Source organism: Durio zibethinus, chromosome 13 (genome assembly GCF_047325235.1).
Source record: "Durio zibethinus cultivar Kanyao isolate XHJ-2024 chromosome 13, ASM4732523v1, whole genome shotgun sequence".
NCBI lineage: Eukaryota > Viridiplantae > Streptophyta > Magnoliopsida > Malvales > Malvaceae > Durio > Durio zibethinus.
Genome location: NC_143174.1, coordinates 22,224,168 through 22,243,683, shown reverse-complemented (window position 1 = coordinate 22,243,683; position 19,516 = coordinate 22,224,168). Strand labels below are relative to the sequence as shown.

The 19,516-nt window shown below is 28.5% G+C and overlaps 3 protein-coding genes across 5 annotated transcripts; 1 reads left to right on the top strand and 2 right to left on the bottom strand.

Annotated features, from left to right (window-relative positions):
- Positions 1–977: 977 nt before the first annotated feature.
- On the top strand, positions 978–1,808 carry LOC111304167 (auxin-binding protein ABP19a-like). Its single transcript, XM_022900689.2, has one exon. It carries the CDS (start codon positions 1,031–1,033, stop codon positions 1,661–1,663), a length of 633 nt encoding a protein of 210 aa, XP_022756424.1. The 5' UTR covers positions 978–1,030; the 3' UTR covers positions 1,664–1,808.
- Positions 1,809–2,681: 873 nt separating this feature from the next.
- On the bottom strand, positions 2,682–7,534 carry LOC111303056 (O-fucosyltransferase 35-like). Its single transcript, XM_022899060.2, has 9 exons — positions 6,795–7,534; positions 6,036–6,161; positions 5,796–5,895; positions 5,569–5,639; positions 5,392–5,480; positions 4,806–4,938; positions 4,340–4,572; positions 3,613–4,089; positions 2,682–3,458 (listed from the first exon to the last, which is right to left on the bottom strand). The coding sequence occupies exons 1-9, from the start codon at positions 7,233–7,235 to the stop codon at positions 3,257–3,259; spliced, it is 1,872 nt and encodes a 623-aa protein (XP_022754795.1). The 5' UTR covers positions 7,236–7,534; the 3' UTR covers positions 2,682–3,256.
- A 3,904-nt stretch (positions 7,535–11,438) lies between these two features.
- LOC111302568 (GCN5-related N-acetyltransferase 6, chloroplastic-like) lies at positions 11,439–13,780 on the bottom strand. Of its 3 annotated transcripts, none has more exons than XM_089742060.1 (5): positions 13,491–13,780; positions 13,085–13,268; positions 12,934–12,986; positions 12,039–12,143; positions 11,439–11,935 (listed from the first exon to the last, which is right to left on the bottom strand). In XM_089742060.1, the coding sequence occupies exons 2-5, from the start codon at positions 13,095–13,097 to the stop codon at positions 11,801–11,803; spliced, it is 306 nt and encodes a 101-aa protein (XP_089598186.1). In that variant the 5' UTR covers positions 13,098–13,268; positions 13,491–13,780; the 3' UTR covers positions 11,439–11,800. The 3 variants fall into 3 exon arrangements, 2 of the variants coding, with proteins under 2 accessions (XP_089598186.1, XP_089598187.1); XM_089742061.1 differs by having other exon boundaries at positions 13,085–13,301; positions 13,491–13,720; XR_016326609.1 differs by lacking the exons at positions 12,934–12,986; positions 13,085–13,268; positions 13,491–13,780 and having other exon boundaries at positions 11,439–11,516; positions 11,618–11,935; positions 12,039–12,911.
- Between the last annotated feature and the right edge of the window lie 5,736 nt (positions 13,781–19,516).

Below are 19,516 nucleotides of genomic sequence, written 5' to 3'. Positions count from 1 at the left end.
GAGGTTTCTGCATATTGTACTTGCAATTAAATGTAATTAGGAGACTTGCAGGGACTCTAACCAGCTGTCAAAATGTCTTCTATTGCCCTAGCTTCACTCCCTTCCAACGTGCCCGTGGAGCCAAGGGACCACCTTTTGGTATTTCTTCATACTCGTTCGAATCTCTACCACGTAATCAAATATCTTGGTTTTCCATGCTACTTAAGCCTTAATAACAGGCTACATTGATCATGTGCTATTGTCTAATATATTAAAAACTTCAAATTGCTGCTTGCAAATATTTTTTTTGCATAAATAGAGGAGCCGATGGACTTAAGAGAATCTGTCCAATTATGCAGGATGTCGCTATAAATCTAGCATCTTCTGAATGTTGCTGATAGCAATTGATGGATGGTTACACCTACTAGTTCTCATTCAAGGAAATAGAAGTCTTGCCTTTGATTGCAACGTTAATGGTACGCAAGAAGCAATGTAAATTCCTGTTTCATTGATGCTAGCAGATAGTCCGAGGCTAATACCCTAGTTGCTACTAGGTTCATGGTCATGCCTGAAGCCTGGCTGCGTTTATAAAATGATACAGAAGAAAAAAACTTCAGCTGAAGAAAGTTATAAAATGTGTGAGAAAACTAGGTGAAATGATTCAAAATCACTAATCGATTTCAAATTACAGATCAAAACACAGTCAAGAAATGAAAGTTACCCGCAATAATTGGATGCGAAAGATATTTTTCCCCTGCTCTTGCTTTTCGTAACGGAAAGAGTATTCTTGTTGTTACTGAGAAAAACTTTACCACTAATTCACATGCATCATTCCTGAAGATCTGTCGTTTCTCACACATGAAATCATTTTCATCATCACGTGAAAGTGTACATGGGCATATCTCTAATCAATAACTAAAGGTGGTAATTAATTTGATGGATGGATTGGATTGTTTTGAGTTGAAGAAAACCAATTGCAATGTCTCAAAATATCCACAGTTTCCCGTTCTATATAAAGGGTAACAAATTCCCTTCGAGCATAGCATAAAAGATGGCAAAGATGCTTCTCCCTATCTTTTTCATTTTTTCTTTCTTATTCTCTTCCTCCAATGCATTAGACTTCTGCGTTGCAGACTTAACGGCCCCTCAAGGCCCTGCAGGCTACTCTTGCAAGAAGCCTGAAGTAGTCACCACAGACGATTTTGTTTTCTCAGGCCTTGCTACTGCAGGCAACATCTCAAACCTTATAAAAGCTGCTGTAACACCAGCATTTGATGCTCAATTTCCAGGTGTTAATGGACTTGGCATTTCCATGGCTCGTCTGGACTTTGCTGTTGGTGGAGTGGTGCCTATGCATACACACCCTGGGGCTTCAGAAATCCTCGTTATAATTAAAGGGACAATTTCTGCTGGATTCGTATCCTCAGCCAACAAAGTTTACTTCAAAACTCTCAAAACGGGAGATATTATGGTTTTCCCCAAAGGTTTATTGCATTTTCAAATCAATGCAGGTCAAACTCAAGCATTGGCATACGTATCCTTCAGTAGTCCTAGCCCTGGTCTCCAGATCCTTGACTTTGCCTTGTTTGGAAATGATTTGCCTTCTGACATTATAGAAGAGACTACCTTCCTCGACGATGCTCAGGTTAAGAAGCTGAAGGGCGTTCTTGGAGGAACTGGTTAAGATATCTAAATCTATGGAGGTTGTTTTTCTCTTCCATAATCTTGTGCATGATTCCCTGGTTTCTTGCAAATTGTCATGTAATTAAAAACTGTGCAAGCATAAGTGTCTTCCAGTCAACGGTAGTTTGCTTAATTACTAGCAAACAGTCTAGTTGTACTTCTTTGTATTCCTTCCAAGCTCAAATAAAAACAACCATTCCCTGAAGGCAAATTCTTTTCCTCCCTGTCTGCAAATCTTAAATAAATGGATTTTGGGAGTGCAATTTTGAGGTTAGAATGGAATATTGCACTGAGAGAGAGCTTTCCAAAGATCACCTCATTAAGAATTTTTGGGATGATCATATCCGCTGGAAAGATTTTTTCTTTTTTTTTTTATAATGATGTTGTAGCTTAAGAATAACTGAATGAATTATAAGTATTGGGATTTTAATTTAAACTTATTGAATGCGGGTGATTACATGAACTGATTAAGTTAAATTATGAATTTGATAAAAAATGTTATGATTGAATGTTGTTCACAATTAAAATTTAAACTAAAATATTAAAAAACTCTTGCATTTTTTTCAAATTTTATAGATAAGGCCTTTTCTTTTTATTGTAACAAATTAAACTTTTAAAATATTACTTTTAATTAAAAATGGATTCCTTTAAGAATTTGTTGTCTCCTTTCTTGTCCATTGGTGTTATTTTCATTAATCAGTAATCAAGAGAAGGTTTATCCCATTTAAAGTAAGTATTATTTATGAAAATGAGTGATAGTTGCTATTTGAGGCTTCCATGAGGCACCAACAGGAGTTAGCCACATTGGTTGACTGACTTCCATATAGATTTAAATGACTATTGTGCATTTGTTACTTGACATACAAATTGGGAAGTGAAATTGACATGATGGGAATATCCTTGAGGGCAAGAGCTGCCAATATTCACCAATTAAAAGGTCATGCTTTGTTCTGTACAATAAATAAATATAAACATGTGCATTCTGCATATCCATCCATCATTGGTATTTATTCACTATGTTGAATTCAAAACTAATTGAAACCATGTTTTTGTATTATTAACGTCCAGATGTAATACAATTCAATGAGTATCAAATTCTGATATTTCCATCAGTTATTCAAACTCTAACTTTGGCATGGGAAAAAGCCAACTCATTGACACAACCTAAACCAATTCTTTTAGAAAAAGAAAATAAAAGAAAATCTTTTTATGAAAATAGAAGGAAAATAGACAAAAAAATAAACAAAATTTTCTTTCTGAAGGATAGTTCCGTGGACAAAAAAGGATATCCACTCCACCAAATGAATATTTATCTTTCACCTGTATCTCTTGAGAACAGTATGCCTGACCTATCTGCTGTGGCCATTGATGATGAATTAAGGTGTTAGTTTACATGCTACCCAGGGAATTTCACCCTCAAGCAGGCATTTTTCAACCAATGAGTTGAGTCATGATTTTGAACGGTATTTACACGATTCCATCCTTCCGGAATGGTATGTCTGAAACAATGCCAGCACACCCTCCTTTTTAGCTGAGCTTTTACTTTGTAGCATTAAGATTTAAGACAAAATTGCAGAAGCTGTGTTTTAGCTTTCTAAATTTCTTCTTTTCTTTCACAGATGCATCCTGGAAGAGGATTTGCATAAAAACTCTCCTCCAGTTTTGGAAATTCTCCAGGCTCTCTAAGATACGGAGCTCCGGCTCGATCTTTATGAAGCTTTTTCACTTTGGAACTGAATTTCTTCCAAGAAATATTTCCCTCATCATATTCATCCACAAGTTTTACAAAATTCATCCTGCACCAACAGATTGATAATTGTTTTACATAATTTCGTCTGGAAATGACAATGATTAGATTCTATAAAACTATTCATTCAAAAAAACAATGGAAACAACCATACCATATCAAAAAGGTTAAGAATAGTTCCAATCTAATAGGTAGCAAGTTACCTGTCTGGACTGATAGTCTTCTTGAAGTTCTCAAATCGCCTATGTCCTTGAACTGCCTTTGCCATATTTCCATCATAAGTATAAACAAATACATCACTCTGAAGGGCAACAACATAGTCTAAACCAGCCAACATGTTCTTATGATTCTTGAAAGGATGCAACTCCTCATCTGTGGAGAGGGAGGAATGAGAGAAGATGTTAGGAAAATCCTCCTTAAGAGAATCCATACTTCCATTTCCATAAGCTTCACCAGCGACCAAGTAAATCGGAGTACTTGGTGGGAAACCCAATGCTCTGAGCAAGAGGGAAGTCTCCCTAGGGGTCAGTGGACAGCCACCAAGCAATCTTCTCTCTGTTCCATTAATCTCTTTCTCCTTCCAATGGCTGACTTCATAACGCATCCTACGTAGCTCATCATCTTCTTCTGCTGTCAAGCTATGACTGCAGCCAGTAAATGCAAGCATATCCTTCTCATGCCTACAAATTAAACAAATAAAAGCAACAATGTACATTAGCCTTGATTTCTTTGCAGTAACATCAAGTTATCAATGTTGCTATTTATCATGAATGTAAAGATGATACCATACACCCATTTTCATGACAACAAATGGTTACTCATGCCAAATGCAAACAAAAAGAGTACGGAGCAAGGGAAATGTGGCATTTTTTGGGGGATAAGTGGGAAAGTAGCATTGATTTGCATAAGAAATAAATTTATTTTACTTGCCTCAAATGCAGAGCAAGATAAGGGCTGTCATTCTGGCGCATTCTAGAAATCAACGTGTTTCCAAGTTCTTCAATTGGAGCCGAATATTTTAGTGCCCTATAATTTACTCGGCACCTCAGCTTTTGTATGGAACTTGGGATATCATTATTGGCAAGACGAGAATCTGTGTGAGTAAAATAGATTACTTTATGCTGCTTCAAAATTGGGAGGACCTCTGCCTTATAATAGCTAACCTAAATCAAAGAATGTACATTAGTTAGTAGCTACTAATGTCAGAAGGAACCAGTAATACAAGATACATGTATGATATGATTGACTCAAGCAAATCCTCTTGTACAGTCGTATGAATGGGGTTCTCAAATGATTTCCATTTCAAGCCAAAAACAGAAACAACCATCCTCAATGATAGGTGTATTATTTATTTTCTGTATAGAATGTGCCAATAACAAGATAGGGTTGTGTTGACCTTAGACCAAGATATTGGTGTTTTGCTAAAAGGTTCAATTCCAGCATACTCGGGTGGTATCGTCTCAACTACGTGGACATCATCCTTCAAGGTCTTGATGAAGTGCTGCCAGTCAAACAGATCTTTAAAGCCACTGCAAATATATCAAACCAATCAATTAGCTAAGGATACAACTATAATGCATGCAATGCAACACTCTTGTGTGACATAAGTAGCCAACAATAGATGTCAAGCATGTCAACCTAGAGAATAACCATAAGTTAGCCATACATTAATATCAATAGATGTAGGTTTTTTAACGCTACAAGAAGAAAGCCTTATGTAGTTAGTGTGGAAATGTATCATTGAGAACTGATCAGAGGGGCTGCAAGAATCATTCAATTCCATACCTTCCTTGTCTATCCACTAGGGTATAAACCAACATTTATTTTGATACATAGTATGGCATATTTGTGTCCAAAAACATGTAAATGCAGGCTATTGGCTTAAGTATTCAACATTCAGTCAAATCGGATTAGGAACTGATGTACTCTTAGGTGCAAAACAAGCAATCTGAAACATTAGCACAATACAAAAAGAAACTAACCTTTCATCTGCCCAATATGAGGTGTGATCAAGTGAAGGAAGGACAAGTGTTGCCTTCATAACCTTAGCAACAGCAACCATATCACAGATCTGCATTCTAAAATTATTGATACATCAAACTGTAATAATAATAGAAGGTCAGGCTAAAAAAGCAATGAGAAACACACAACAAACGGACCCCAAATCTCATCTGATTCAAACCACCATTAGCATTTACAAGAATGCAGCCATTTGTCTTTGCATCTAGCTCTGCCAAGAAAGCAACATTTAGAAGCTTAGAACAAGCAAAAACATAGAAATCAATTGCAACTTTGCAACATAAAAAAAAAAAAAAATCAAGATGTCAGTGAACACACACATAGAAAGTAGGGAGAGGGTATTAACAAAGCAGTAAGAATTCCATACTTTTTTTATTCTTTGAATGGTCCGTGCTTTTCTTGTTCTTTGAATGGTCAATGCACTGGGTGAAAGTCTCACTATTTGGTTTTGACCAAATACCTGAATGCTGGATAAGAAATGAAACAAACCTCAACATTCTTTTTGCTAATCGGAATAATCAATTTTAAATGTTTTCATTAATCATGTTCTTCCTGCAAACCTATCAGAAATGAGACAATAAATTTAAGATATGGATTTTAAACTTACTTCTGTTACGTCTGATGTCACTGTCATTAAGATTCGATCAGAGTCACTTCCTCCCTCCCTGAATCGATAATCGTGAGAGCCTTGATCCATTAGCTTTAGTCGATTGTTGGAGGGATTAGATAAACCCTAATTATAATGATAGAGATAGCAAATTAGCAACGAACAATTTAAACAATGTTCTACAAGTTATCTAGAATTAAAACATATCCTATGCGTTAATAAAAATATATGGAGTAACATAAAATTAATGTTTTGCACAAAAGTTGACTCAAAATTCTGTTCCAAGGGATATACTAAGCATGCTTAGTCCTCAACTAAAAGAAGGTGAAATTCACACTCAGGCCACGCCCCATATAACGAAACTTGAATATTCTGCTATAAAAATCCAGAATCAGACCAGCATTAGAAGCAGAACTTCATGTTTCTATCCAAATATCCCAAATTTGATTAAGAAGAGTGCAACTTCTCTACTCCTAGGCTAATTTGTGGTCTTCCATTGCAAAACAATGCTTCAGCAACTAATATATATGTTACTCCCTAAATTCTTCTTTGTATCAACAAATATTTTCCTAAAGGGAAGAAGTGCACAAGATAATCACCCATTAATTTCACAAGCAAGATAATTAAAAAGCCTAACAGTCTCCAAAAAAAAAAAATCACATATTTCACATTGATCCATCTACATTAAATACCAGTGCAAGTCAATTCATAAACAGCTATAGCAAAATACTGCATAAAATTCAATAATTCATAAAATACCTGATTTGGTGTCACGGTTTCGATAGTAGATCCAAACCAACCAGTAGCACAAATCTTAAAAACACATAAAAATAAACAAACCCCACAAAAAACCAAGAACATCCAATGCCCAAGCTTCTTCCTCTCTTTCAACCCAAAATCCAAAACCATAGATCCAACACTTGGCCTCTTCAACAAACCTTTTCTTTGGCTCAACCCCTCGATTGAAACCGAACCCACAGCTCCAACCTCTGATCTGGGTGAGTTTAATGGTAGATCAATCTCATGATGCACGCTCAAGTTATTGCCGTTACAAGAACCAACAGTGTTGTTACTGGTGGTGGTCTGGGAGTTGCCATTGTTGCGCTTGAATGAGTGAGCTCGGCGAGTCATTGGACCCGAGAAACGCGGGCTGTTAACTCGCTGTGAAACGCCATCGCTGGTGTTATGGTGGTGACCCATAAATTTAATACTCTTTACAATCTTCCAATACTCAATTATTTATTTATAGTAATAAAAGCATGCAGACTAAGGCTGTTGATTAAACGTTCATAAACAAAAACCACGCAGAGAAAATAAGAGAGAGATTTAGCAGTATCTGGCTTGTATTTCTCTCTTTGTCTGTGGGATTTTTGAGTTCTGAAAACAATGACTCGGAAATTTCTAATAAGCGTGTGTTAGGACAGGACAGTGGCGTCATGCCTTGCTGCCGGATTGGCCTCCTGAGTTGTTCTATTACGCGGAAATGGGAAGAAACAATTATGAATCAGTTACGCATGTCTTTCGATTTAAACATGTAAATATATTATTAAAAAATTAATTATTTATTACATAATAATTTATAATTAAATAATAAAGATTTATTTTAATAAATTATTAATTTTTTAATAATATAAATACATGATTTAAGTAAAAAGTATATAAATTAATATGATAAATTATTTATATAAAAAAATTTTTCTAAAATTGAAACAGATCTTTTTGACTTTTATTTTTTACTATAATCTTAGTTATTCTCAGACTTTGTCTTATTTAAATTTTGAACGTATTTTCTTATGATTATTTTTGAAATAAATTGAAATTAAAAATATTTTTTTATCAATTAAATTAACGAGTTTTAAATAAGCCCCTTTAAAATATTATGTCCTTTCAATCTACCCAAATTGTAAGAATTGTATATATACTTATATGCCCCTAAATGATTGGATTTTGTATTTATTATTAATTTCATTTATTCGAATATCATTTTTATTTGAGAAAAGGGTTTCAAATTCTATTTTTCTAAAAAAATTATGTATCAACCACTTTAACCAAATGGTTTACATTTTTTTTCTTCAAGTTTTAGGTTAAATCGATTGTATAGTTTAAGAGTTACTATTATTTTGCATTATAAATGGCTTAAATTTGACTCTTAAGTTGAATTTTAAATTACACTCGGGCATTTGTTTTTTTAATTGGTGCATATACTTATTTAAAAGTATGATTCGATTTTTTTTTTAATTTAAAATTTATTTCTAAGAAAAAAGACATTTAGGTTTCTTTTTTAAATTTTTTTTAACCAAAGTAGAGTAGAGTAGGGTAACATGGTTAGCGTTTGTGAGACCTTGTTGTATTGATTTATAGTATAAAATAATGATAAGTAGTTATTATGTTCGATAAAATTTTTAGAAAATTATTAGTTAGACAGATTTTGACTAATTTGCTAAGTTTTTCAATATCTAATCTGTTTCACATGCTTAAATAAGTAAACTGGTTGCAGTCTTTCTTTTTTTTTTTTAAACGTGGTTCACTTATTAATTCTAAAAATAAAATAAAATTAAAACAAGCATCTCATCTTGAAAAGAAATTAAGAAAATTTGGGAAACAATATTTTATAGTACTAATTATAAAAACCTTTTATAATAACAACAAAATTAGCTCTTAAACAAAGTTTAAATTTGTTATTAATATATAGTCTCATGTTCTATTAATAGAATATTAATTTTATAATTTTAATTTTAACAATTTTAAATATTAAAAAAATTTAAATTTATTATTGAACGGATGTTGCGGTTGCCATTGTGTACAGGAATATACCAAAATAGAGAAATCCACCATTAATGTAACAAGTACAAAAGCAAAGCTACACAAAAGAATTCCAACCTTTCTTTTATTTTATTTTATTTTTTTTAATATTTGTAGGATATTCGAAAGGGTCTAAATCTGATATCGAAGAAATCTTTTCCTAATACTTTAGGAGGACCTCCTTCTAATATACTTTGTATCGTCAACTTTGATCTTTTACTATTAAAAAATAACCTACGAATGTGATTTTTGATTTATTAATAATTAAACTTCGTCACTCTTGTGTCGATTTACTTGTTCGTCACTGTTGTTACGATCATTATATAATTTTATTTTTTTTTATATATTTTATCACTTTTAGTTAATTATTAATTCAATAATATTGAAAATTAATTTTACGAGTGAAAATTTTAAGTGTAAACTTTAATTATAATTTAAAAGATAAAAGAGACAGAATAGATTGTTAAAATATATATATTAATATTGTTTACATTTTTATTGTTTCATGATTCGACAAAAACAATAATGTTATCAGTGTCTACTCTTTTGAGATTGGGACAAATTGATTACGATTCATAAATCAAATGATCGTTGGTTATAATTACAATAAAACAATTCTTAAAAAAATAATTGTGTTTTTTCATGTAATCAAATATTGCATACTTACTTAAGCTCATATGTATAGTCAAATTTTCACACTGTTTGATGACATAAAGTGGTATTAATTTTTAGATATATGTGAAAGAAAAAAAATGATTAATTTATAATGATATATTTTTATAAAATGATGGATATTTTTAAATTTTATCATATTATTTTTCAAAACATTTTAAGATTATTATTTTGATGCATTTATAATTTTATTTTAAAAAATATTATTCACAAAGATTAAGTTATTATCAACAATGAAAGAGAGTTATTTTTATCATTTAAATTACTTTTGTATTAAAGACTGTTGTATGATGAAAAGGAAAATAAAAAAAAAAAAAAAGTGCCTATCAAGTTTGAACCTCGTTAAACCAAAACAATTTTAGTTAAAGTTGAAGTAACAAAAAGAAACGGATAAACATGGATGATGAAAACAAAATGGAAATAAATCCAGCCTGACAGATATATATGTCCAATTAGCATTTGGTTGGCAGGCCGGGGCCAGGCCACCGAAATTGACTTGAATGAAAGTACAAAATTGCCTATCCATATAAAATATTTTTTAAATAAAGGTGTGAATTTTGAAGCCAATTTCCTATTGAAAATATAGTAAATGGCGACTCGATTCTACGCGGTGGGGAAATGGTGGCAGCATGGTAAATCATGAAGACTCTTTTGTTTTGGTTTTTCAAACGGTGGCTGCATGGGAAATAATAATGAGAAAGAAAGTGACGGCACGTTAGATTTTCACGTTCACAGGGCCCCACAATCTAGACTTTCCACTAATCAGCTGTCGTTTAGACTTGGTAACTCTTGATTGGAGCCGTTTTTGACAGAGTTGAGGCATTCTTTTAAAATAAATTGCGCGGTTCTTAACTTTTAGGTCAAATTTTATAAAAATTTTAAAATTTTAAAAATTTTTAATTAAAATTTTAATTATTTAAATATATATTAATGTATTTTTTTACATGTTAAACCGTTTAAATTTATTAATAAGTGATTAATTTAATTAATTAAAATTATTATTTTTAACTAAAAAATTTTAGATTTAAATTTTATTAATGATCATTTATTTAAGTCATTTTAAATATATAATTTATAATTATTTATTTTAAATTATTAAATATAATACATTTTATTTTAATTTAAAAAATTGAATAATATATCTACCTTTAAATTTATGTTTCTTACCCAAAAAAATCGTTTAAATTTATAAAAATTTTAACATCACATGATACATGATCTTATAAAATTTTATTACGTGAGATTTTTTTAATTTCTAGTAATCAAATCTTAAAAGACAAAAAATTAAAAACTAAAAAAAAAGGTAGATTATGAGTATTCAACCCCTTCAAACCGAAGGCTTTCTCTTCGTAAAAGACATAATTCCTTGCATTACATCCCGTCAATGGTAGAACATAGGGCCATTGATCCTATCCAATTGCAATTCCTGACGGAAAGGGTCAGAAAGATTATGAAACTTGAAAAAGACATTAACAAGGTAAACTCGGCAGCCTTATTTCTCATCTCCTGTTCTATCGATCTTTTCTTCCAATTCCTTGCCGAGAGATCGGCTAAAGTCGCCACCGAGAAAAAAAAGTTATATATTCTACATCCTTTCCTACATGTTCAATGGAGAAGTTTTATGAAAAGAAGAAAGTTCTTTGCAGGCTTCAGAGTACAATGGTACACAATATTATCCAACAAACTTCTTTCAATTCGCCGTCACGTGGTTTGTTTTATTTTTTAGGGAAGCAGAAAGCATATAAGAAATTCACGGCATTTACAATTTCTGATTATAGAAATCCCTGAGCAGTACTGTCAGGAGATTACATTTTTGGCTGAATCCTTTCCCCTCATCGGTCCTTCATAAACCTCAAGTTTACAAGCTGTATGTAAGTGTTTCTTTTTTTATTCAAAAAAAAAAAAAAGAAAGAAGAAGATGCTCATGACTTTGTGTTCAACAGAATTTTGTCTTAAAACAAAGTACATCTGCTGTTTTAACAACTGGAAACTTGCTATTTCAACCATCTGATGGAGAATGCAAAATGTATATCAGCCCCATGCTAAAATTGACACAAGAGCACACAATTAAACCAGAAAGTAAAACAGAGTGGATAAAGTGGTATTACCTCAAAACCAATCTTTTGGTACGGTTCGGGAGCAGTTCCATTGCTTCTATGCACATGCACATATACTAGTTCAACACCCGCAACCCATGGACTGACTTAGAAGGGAAATTTTCCCTCCAATTGAACCAGATGAGGTGCTTCTAAAGTAAATGCTTGTAATTTTTACCACTTGATCTGGCTGATTCAATGACAAAAATACAACATATTGCTAGCAATGCTTTGTTGATGGGCTGATTTTGCTACACATAAGTTGGAAATGTAAACATATTTATTGAGGTTTCTACTGTTGACGATGCAGAAGAGTTGCTTTTCACGTTCCTGCAAGAGGTTCAGATCAACTAGATTAACAAACAACTTATTTATTTAGACTGATGAAGTACTAGCAGTCTGAAACTCTGAATATAAAGAGTATGCACCGTACCCCAGGAAAAGACTCTCCATGCAACAAATGCGTAATGCTTAAATCAAGGGTTCCAACTACGCTTTTCAGCACGGTGCGCTTGACATTCTTCTCCTCCTTCTTAACCTGATAATTTGATATCAAAGCATTGTACAAGACTCTTCGTCTAAAGAAAACAACAACATAACACAAGAACTGTATCCCAGTAATGAAGAGAAACAGAGAAGCTCTAAATTCATCAACCCCCACCCGAAAGAGATAACAAGCACATTGAAATGAATACCAATATGGGGAAAAAATAAAAACATCATATCGTGACAACACATGTATATGTTGGCCCATGTTGCCCCTTGTATGGCCTTTTTATGGCATTTAACTCCTATAAAATAAGGAAATTTCTAAGCATTTCACATGTAACCAAAATTCATATGTTATAAGCAATTAATAGAAGACACTATTATCTCCTATCTGCACAGCAGATTTCCTTTTGAAGTTATCAACATAGCTGTATATATCAGGAATAGCTACAATGAGGGGCATCCAACATCCTTTCATATACATTGGCAAAAAGGGAAAACATTAGACCGTGGAGGCTGCATACAACCAGAGGAGTTGGAATCGTATCAAGTCCATTGTCAACATCTTAATAGAATTATCTTCCTCTAAACCAGATTGGCTAATAAACCTCCACAATCAAACTTTGAAACAATTTATACACAATAATTACATTTTTCCATAATGAGGTCAAGAAGTTTGCATAACATAAAAAAGCCACTCCTCTGAATCTATATCTCTCTATACCACAATTAGCTATCTAATAAGGACTTAACAATTCATTTCTTCAGATAAGACTAATCATGAAACAAATTTTATTCATTCACTTCCAAAAAGAAAATTTGAGAAATTTAATCCCAACCTTTTGCCTGATTGATCCTCCCATTGACTTTCTGCTCTCAGCCATGCTGCTGTCTACCACAAAAAAACAAAAATCATCAGCACCAAAAAGGTCAATTTCATCAAATAAAAGGGGAAGAAGAAGAATTATGGTTAGGCATGGCAAATCTAACCATAATTCTTCATCAAGGATTGCCTCTCTTGCCACGAATTTTCCAAATTCTAATATTTTATCTTGATTCAGCTCCTGATCCGACGGTTGCAGCTTGTCAAACCTAAGATTAGACGGTCTTGAAGTTGTCAAGTTAAGGAATTGACGACGTTTGAAGCTGCACCGAAAGTTCTTCCATTTTCACCCTGCCGGTTCATTTAGTATCAAATTTTCCAAATCTATTACCCAAAAACAAATCATCAAAAATTCATTAAATTAAAAAGAAAGCACGATAAAGACAAAATTTTTAAAAATTTTGAAAACCTTAAATTTTTTCAACATAGAAAAATATCCGGTTTCAAAAGCCAAAGTTCTCCAGATTGTTAACTTGAAGAAAAATCATATCCGAAAGGGAAAAAAAAACTTACACAGTTGGAGAGAGAGAAATTCTTTGAAATTTAAGGCGGGGTCTCGATCCATTGGTAGAAAAAGTCAAGAATTGAGTTCTGTGAATCAAAATGGTTGACATGCCGGCTAAGTTTTCCAGGATAAAATAATTCCGGGAAACTTTATTGAAACTTATGGCTTTCCTTTTCCTTTTCAATATCTATCTAGGACAAGGAGACAGAAAACCTCAAAGAAAAACCGCAATGAAATATATATAGATACATCTGGCAGCACTGTGAGGAGGAGCTGGCAATGGGAGACGAAACGAGAGCACATTTAATAATTTCAGACTCAACGCGATGATATTATAAAAATTATATAAAAAACTATATATATATTTAAAATATATATTTTATGATTATATGAATTTCGATATAATATAATTTATGTAAATATTAATATATCTAAATACATATAAGATAGAAAAAATACATTCAAATAAAATATTTTACACAAATATACATTTAACACGTAACACGAAATCAAAAATATGTTTAATTTAATTTTTTTATACAAATACACATTTAATATGTTTCACATGTTTAATACATTTTTTATTTATTTTAATTTAATATATACATATAAAGATTACTTTAATTTTAAATTTTTTAGTTATAATACCTAATTAGCTATTCAATACTATATAAAAATTATTTTAAACATTTAATTATGATATTTATTTAATAATTATTATAAAATTATTTTAGTACGAATAATATAAATGCAATATAAATAAGAGTAAATTACATGTAATATACCTTATAGTTAAATATGATTTGAGTTTATCTCTTTAGGTTTAAAAAGTAATACTTAACTATCTTATGATTTATTTTATTATTTTTTACTTAAAATTGTTACTTTTTTTTTACATTTTATTTTTTTCCTTCTTTTTCATCATCAATTCATTCTCTTTCTAATATCAAAGAAATTTTCTCTCTCTAAAATCAAATGTTCTATATCTCTTGATTTTTCTTGCATCTTTGTTATAAGATTTACTCTTATTCCCTCAAACTTATACTAACACGAAAATTGAAAACCAATTAAGATTTACAGACCTAGGTTAAGGGATGGCCCTATACTTCTTTTTATCATATCTTTTGACTAATGGTCTAATACGTATAATTTTTTTGATGGTTTGATGGTTATGGTTCTTGAAAACATTTACCATTCATGTGCTACAACTGAGTTATAAGGTATGAGCATTGTTTGGGTTTTTCAATGTCAGAGAACTTGTTCTCATTAAAAAGGCCATTTGGGTGGTTATTAGGCCTCATATGATACGATAATACAAAAATCAATTCTCAAATTTCAATTATATGCAAAAATGCTACCAAACAATAGAAAGGAGGTGAAAAATAAACCTGAATATTTTGATCTTTGAAAAAAAAGATGATCAAAAGCTAAAATGATAGCTATAAAAACCTTATTTCCATAAAAAATATAATTGTCCATCGACATTTATTTCCAGTTTGATTGTTGTTAAAATTGCTACCATTTGTCTAGTTTATCTGATTTTAGAGAATTTCATTTGTTTAGTTTTTAAAGAGAGAATTTGTTAGATTTTAGAGAGAAAGAAAGAATTGATGATGAAGAAAAAGGGAAAAAATTGTTTTTTGAAAAGTTTGAATATGAGAAATAGCAAACAAAAAAATTAGAGAAAAGCTAGGGTTTATTCGATTAGGTTTAACAGTATTAGTAAAAACTAACGGATTGATACGGATACACATTTTGATGTAATTAAGGGTTACTTTTTAAACCTTAAGGAGTAATTTCAAATTGTGTTTAAGCATAAGGTATATTTATATAATTTATCCTATAAATAATGCTAGTCCTATGCATCATTATTTTATTCTTTAATTTTTAATAATTCAAAATTTTGAATTTGATACTTAAAAACTAATATAATTAGGTAATGTATATATTAAAATTAAATATAAATTAAATGCATATTAAATGGATATAGAATTTTTTACACTTTTTAATATACGAGTATTTTTTTATATTATTAATATATCAAGTTTATTAAGTTGTAAATAATTGATAGTTTATAGTTGTTTATTATTTTAATTGTGTTTTATATATATTTATATTAGTCGTATCTATTAGCATATATTTATATTAATTATATCTATTTATGTATATTAGCATATATTTATATTAATTATGTTTGTTTATGTATATTTATATTATTTATATTTATTTATATTGTATTTAAATGAATAAATTATACACATATTAATTATATTATATTACATATAATATATATAATAAACATATTATATTTATATTTTAATAATTTATATTATTATATATATCAAATATGATGTAAAATATAATACGAAAACATGTATTTCAAGCCTAAACTAAAGGAAGAAACATTTTTGGAAATGGAGAAAATCTATTTTTAAAAGAAATTCTAATAAATCAACTAGTGGGCCTTCCGAAAAGGATAAGACGAAATTATCTTAACAGGGAAACCAACGAATATTTTGACACGGGGATGAGGTGGTGACATGGCGTGCAGGCAAGGGCTCCAAATTATTGGCGGGTCAATTGTTATTTATACTTTGCCTGAGAGAGGTTAAGCAGGGTTATTGATATAAATCATTTAAATATTAACTTATATGTTAATGAATGGTGTCGGTTTAGTAGTATTCCTTAATGTATTGTGTTTACACGATCTATAAAGATTAAAGATATGATCTAATATGACATATTAATTTTATTAAGTCGTGTTGTGTCAAGCGTAATACTATTTTTTATGTCAAGTTGAGTCAAACACATCTTATTAATATTTTTTCATAATTTAAATTATTTTAAAAAAATTTATCTATTATATTTTTCATGTCAAGCGAGGCTGAGTATACCCCATTAATATTTTTTTATAAATTAAATTATTTTAAAAAAATTATCTATTATTATTAAAAAATAACATATAAGAGATAGTTAATATAGAATGAAATAAAAAAGAATATATAATTTACATGATTCGATAAGATATTTACATCCATGTTGATGAATAATTAAATTTACCAAATAAAATTATTGAAATTACAATCTTAATAATATTTAGAGCTAAATATTATTAAGATTAAGTAACTCTAATTAAAATTGATAAAATATGATTTAGAGCTTAATTAAGTTATTAATATTTTAAAATGTTATATTTTATGATGATAAAATATTTTACTTGAAGCGATTTTGTGATTACAAAATATTGTTAGCTACAAAATATTGTTAGTTATATGACGTTTTGTACCTTTACATTTCTCACAATAATAATTTAATAATATTTAATAATGCTACTAGTTAATCCAACGAATGACTTAATTTTACACTTACTAAGTTAATTCAAGTCAAAACATTAAACGTCGTAACAAGTTCAAATCTTAAATTAAATCAATATTATCTCAACTAGTTTTAAATATCATGTTACAATTATAATATAATTTTATTAGTATTTTTGTCTTTAAAAAAATGTTAAAGATTTCGTAACAATTATTTTGATTTTCTTGTATAAAATATTAAGAAATTATAATTAAAATACTTAATAATTTAATTTAGTTAAGAATTACATTAATAATAAATAATTTATGCTTATATATAATATATACTATAAAAATAGATTGATGGAAATATTTCTTGTTAATTTCATATTATAACGTTTTGAAAAAAATATATAACATGAAATTCTAGCTTTTAACTTATTTTAAAATTTAAGAGAAAAGAAGCTGTTCATTACAATATAGTGTTTAATAGTATTTTTCATATGTACTAGATTTATAACTTGTAAGATGCACGAAATAATTTTATTTATTTAATATGAATATATATAAATTAGTTTTTTTAAAATATATTTAAATCTTTAAAACTCATAACATATATAAAATTTATATATATTAACTTATCATTAAAAAATAAATTTTCTGAAAACAGCAAAAAAAAAAAAAATTATGTCTTTCCTTTGAATAATTTTATTTACAATAATATTTATATACCTATAAAATTATATCAAATAAAAATAAATTTTGTCTTTTTAAAAAAATAAAAATATATATTATTGAATAATAAATTAAATAACAAAATAAGTATTAACATATTTTCACTTTAGTAATCTTGACCAAATTATTATACAAATTAAATATGAAAAATATGTGAAATATGTGAAAAATTAAAAAATAAATTAAAAAATATTATTTTTCATAAGAATGAAACTATAATAACAATAAAATATATCTTAGAAAAAATTTATAAACAAAAAAAAAATGCAATAGTAATAGAATATACCTTAGAAAAAAGTTACTGAAAAAATAAAAAGAATTAATGTATAAGAAATTTTTAGTGGCAATTAAGATTAAATAGATAATTTTTAAATTAATTTTTAAAAATTTAAAATGGATATAATAAGTGATAAAGATAATATTAAATTTTTTGCATTTATTTGAAATATAAATTTGATAATTAAAGTTCAAATGGATATAATCATTTCGATAATCTTATTATTTAAAGATTTAAGATTAAAATTTTTTAAATTTTGAAAATCTTACATAAAATTACTTGAATTTTTAATGTTTTATGTAAAATTTTTAAAAAGATAATTTTTTAAATCAAAATAAAAAAATTGTTGAAAGATTTGGATAAACTTAATCTTTGTAATTTTTAAATATGTCTGAAAGATTTTAATAAAATAATTTTTTAAATAAGGTTATTTGGTAAACAACTAAAATTATTTATTAACAAAATAAAATCCATATTTCATATTTTTAATTTTGAATATATATCTCTAAATTGATTTGATTTTCAATTATAATTTAAATAATTTTGATATTTGAATAAATTTAAAATTATCTAATTCGTAATTAGAAAATATCTTATATTTTAAAAAAATATCATATTTTTCATTTAATAGAATTATCCACATAAGCGCCTATGTAATAAATTTATTTGTGTATGTTGTTATATAATATACATACATATATATATATATATATATATATATTAGAGTTTGATACGCTTGCTATATGAGTGCAAAAATAATGTTGATTTAAAAATAAAAAAGGAAAGTTGTGTTTAAAAAATTAAAAAGAGTTGAGTATTTTTGTAAGTGATAATGATTTTTAATCATTAAGAACATAATATAACTTTTTTTTAACTATTACTTTTGTTCGTGTATAAAATATAAAAGAAAAATTAGTTATGTAATTTCTTTTTTTAAAATGTTATAAGTCTAAAGAGATTTTGCAATGACAACTTTTTTGATGTTAAACATTTAGCAACGATGATTAATTTGATAGTTACATTAAATATTAAAAAACTTTTAATTTGACAATGATTAAAAAAAAGATGTTGCAAATCTAATAATATTTTGAAACAATTGTTTTTTTAATTGTGAATATAGTATAAATATCATAACAATTATTGGTTATTATATAAAATATTTTAAAAAGGTAACTAAGCAACAACAAATAAAAGTCATTGCAAATAAAATATGAATTAGTACCAATTTTTTTATCGTTACCAATTTTATACGAAGTCGTAACAATAAAAATTATCATTGTTTAAAATGTAAAAAAAGTAGAGTAGGCAATGACATTTAAAAAGTTATTGAAAGTAAAATAAGTTTTCACAATAAATTATTTTTGTCATTATGAAATAATATGAATTCATAACGACAAAATTTATTGTTGTATATAATATTAAAAAATTTAATTAAGCAATGATTATAAAATTTATTATTATTATAAATATTATAAAAATTTTCATAACAATTGTTTTTATTGTTGTTTAAATATTTAAAAAATAAATTAAACAATGACATTAAAAAATAGTTGCAAATAAAAAAGATTTTCATAACAATAATTTTTTATCCTTACCAATATAACAAAAATTTTTGTAGTAAATTTTTTATTGTTGCATAAAATATAAAAAAATAAATTAAGCAACGAAATTGAAACATCGTTATAAATAAAATAAGTTTTCGCAACAATAATTTTTTATCATTGCAAAC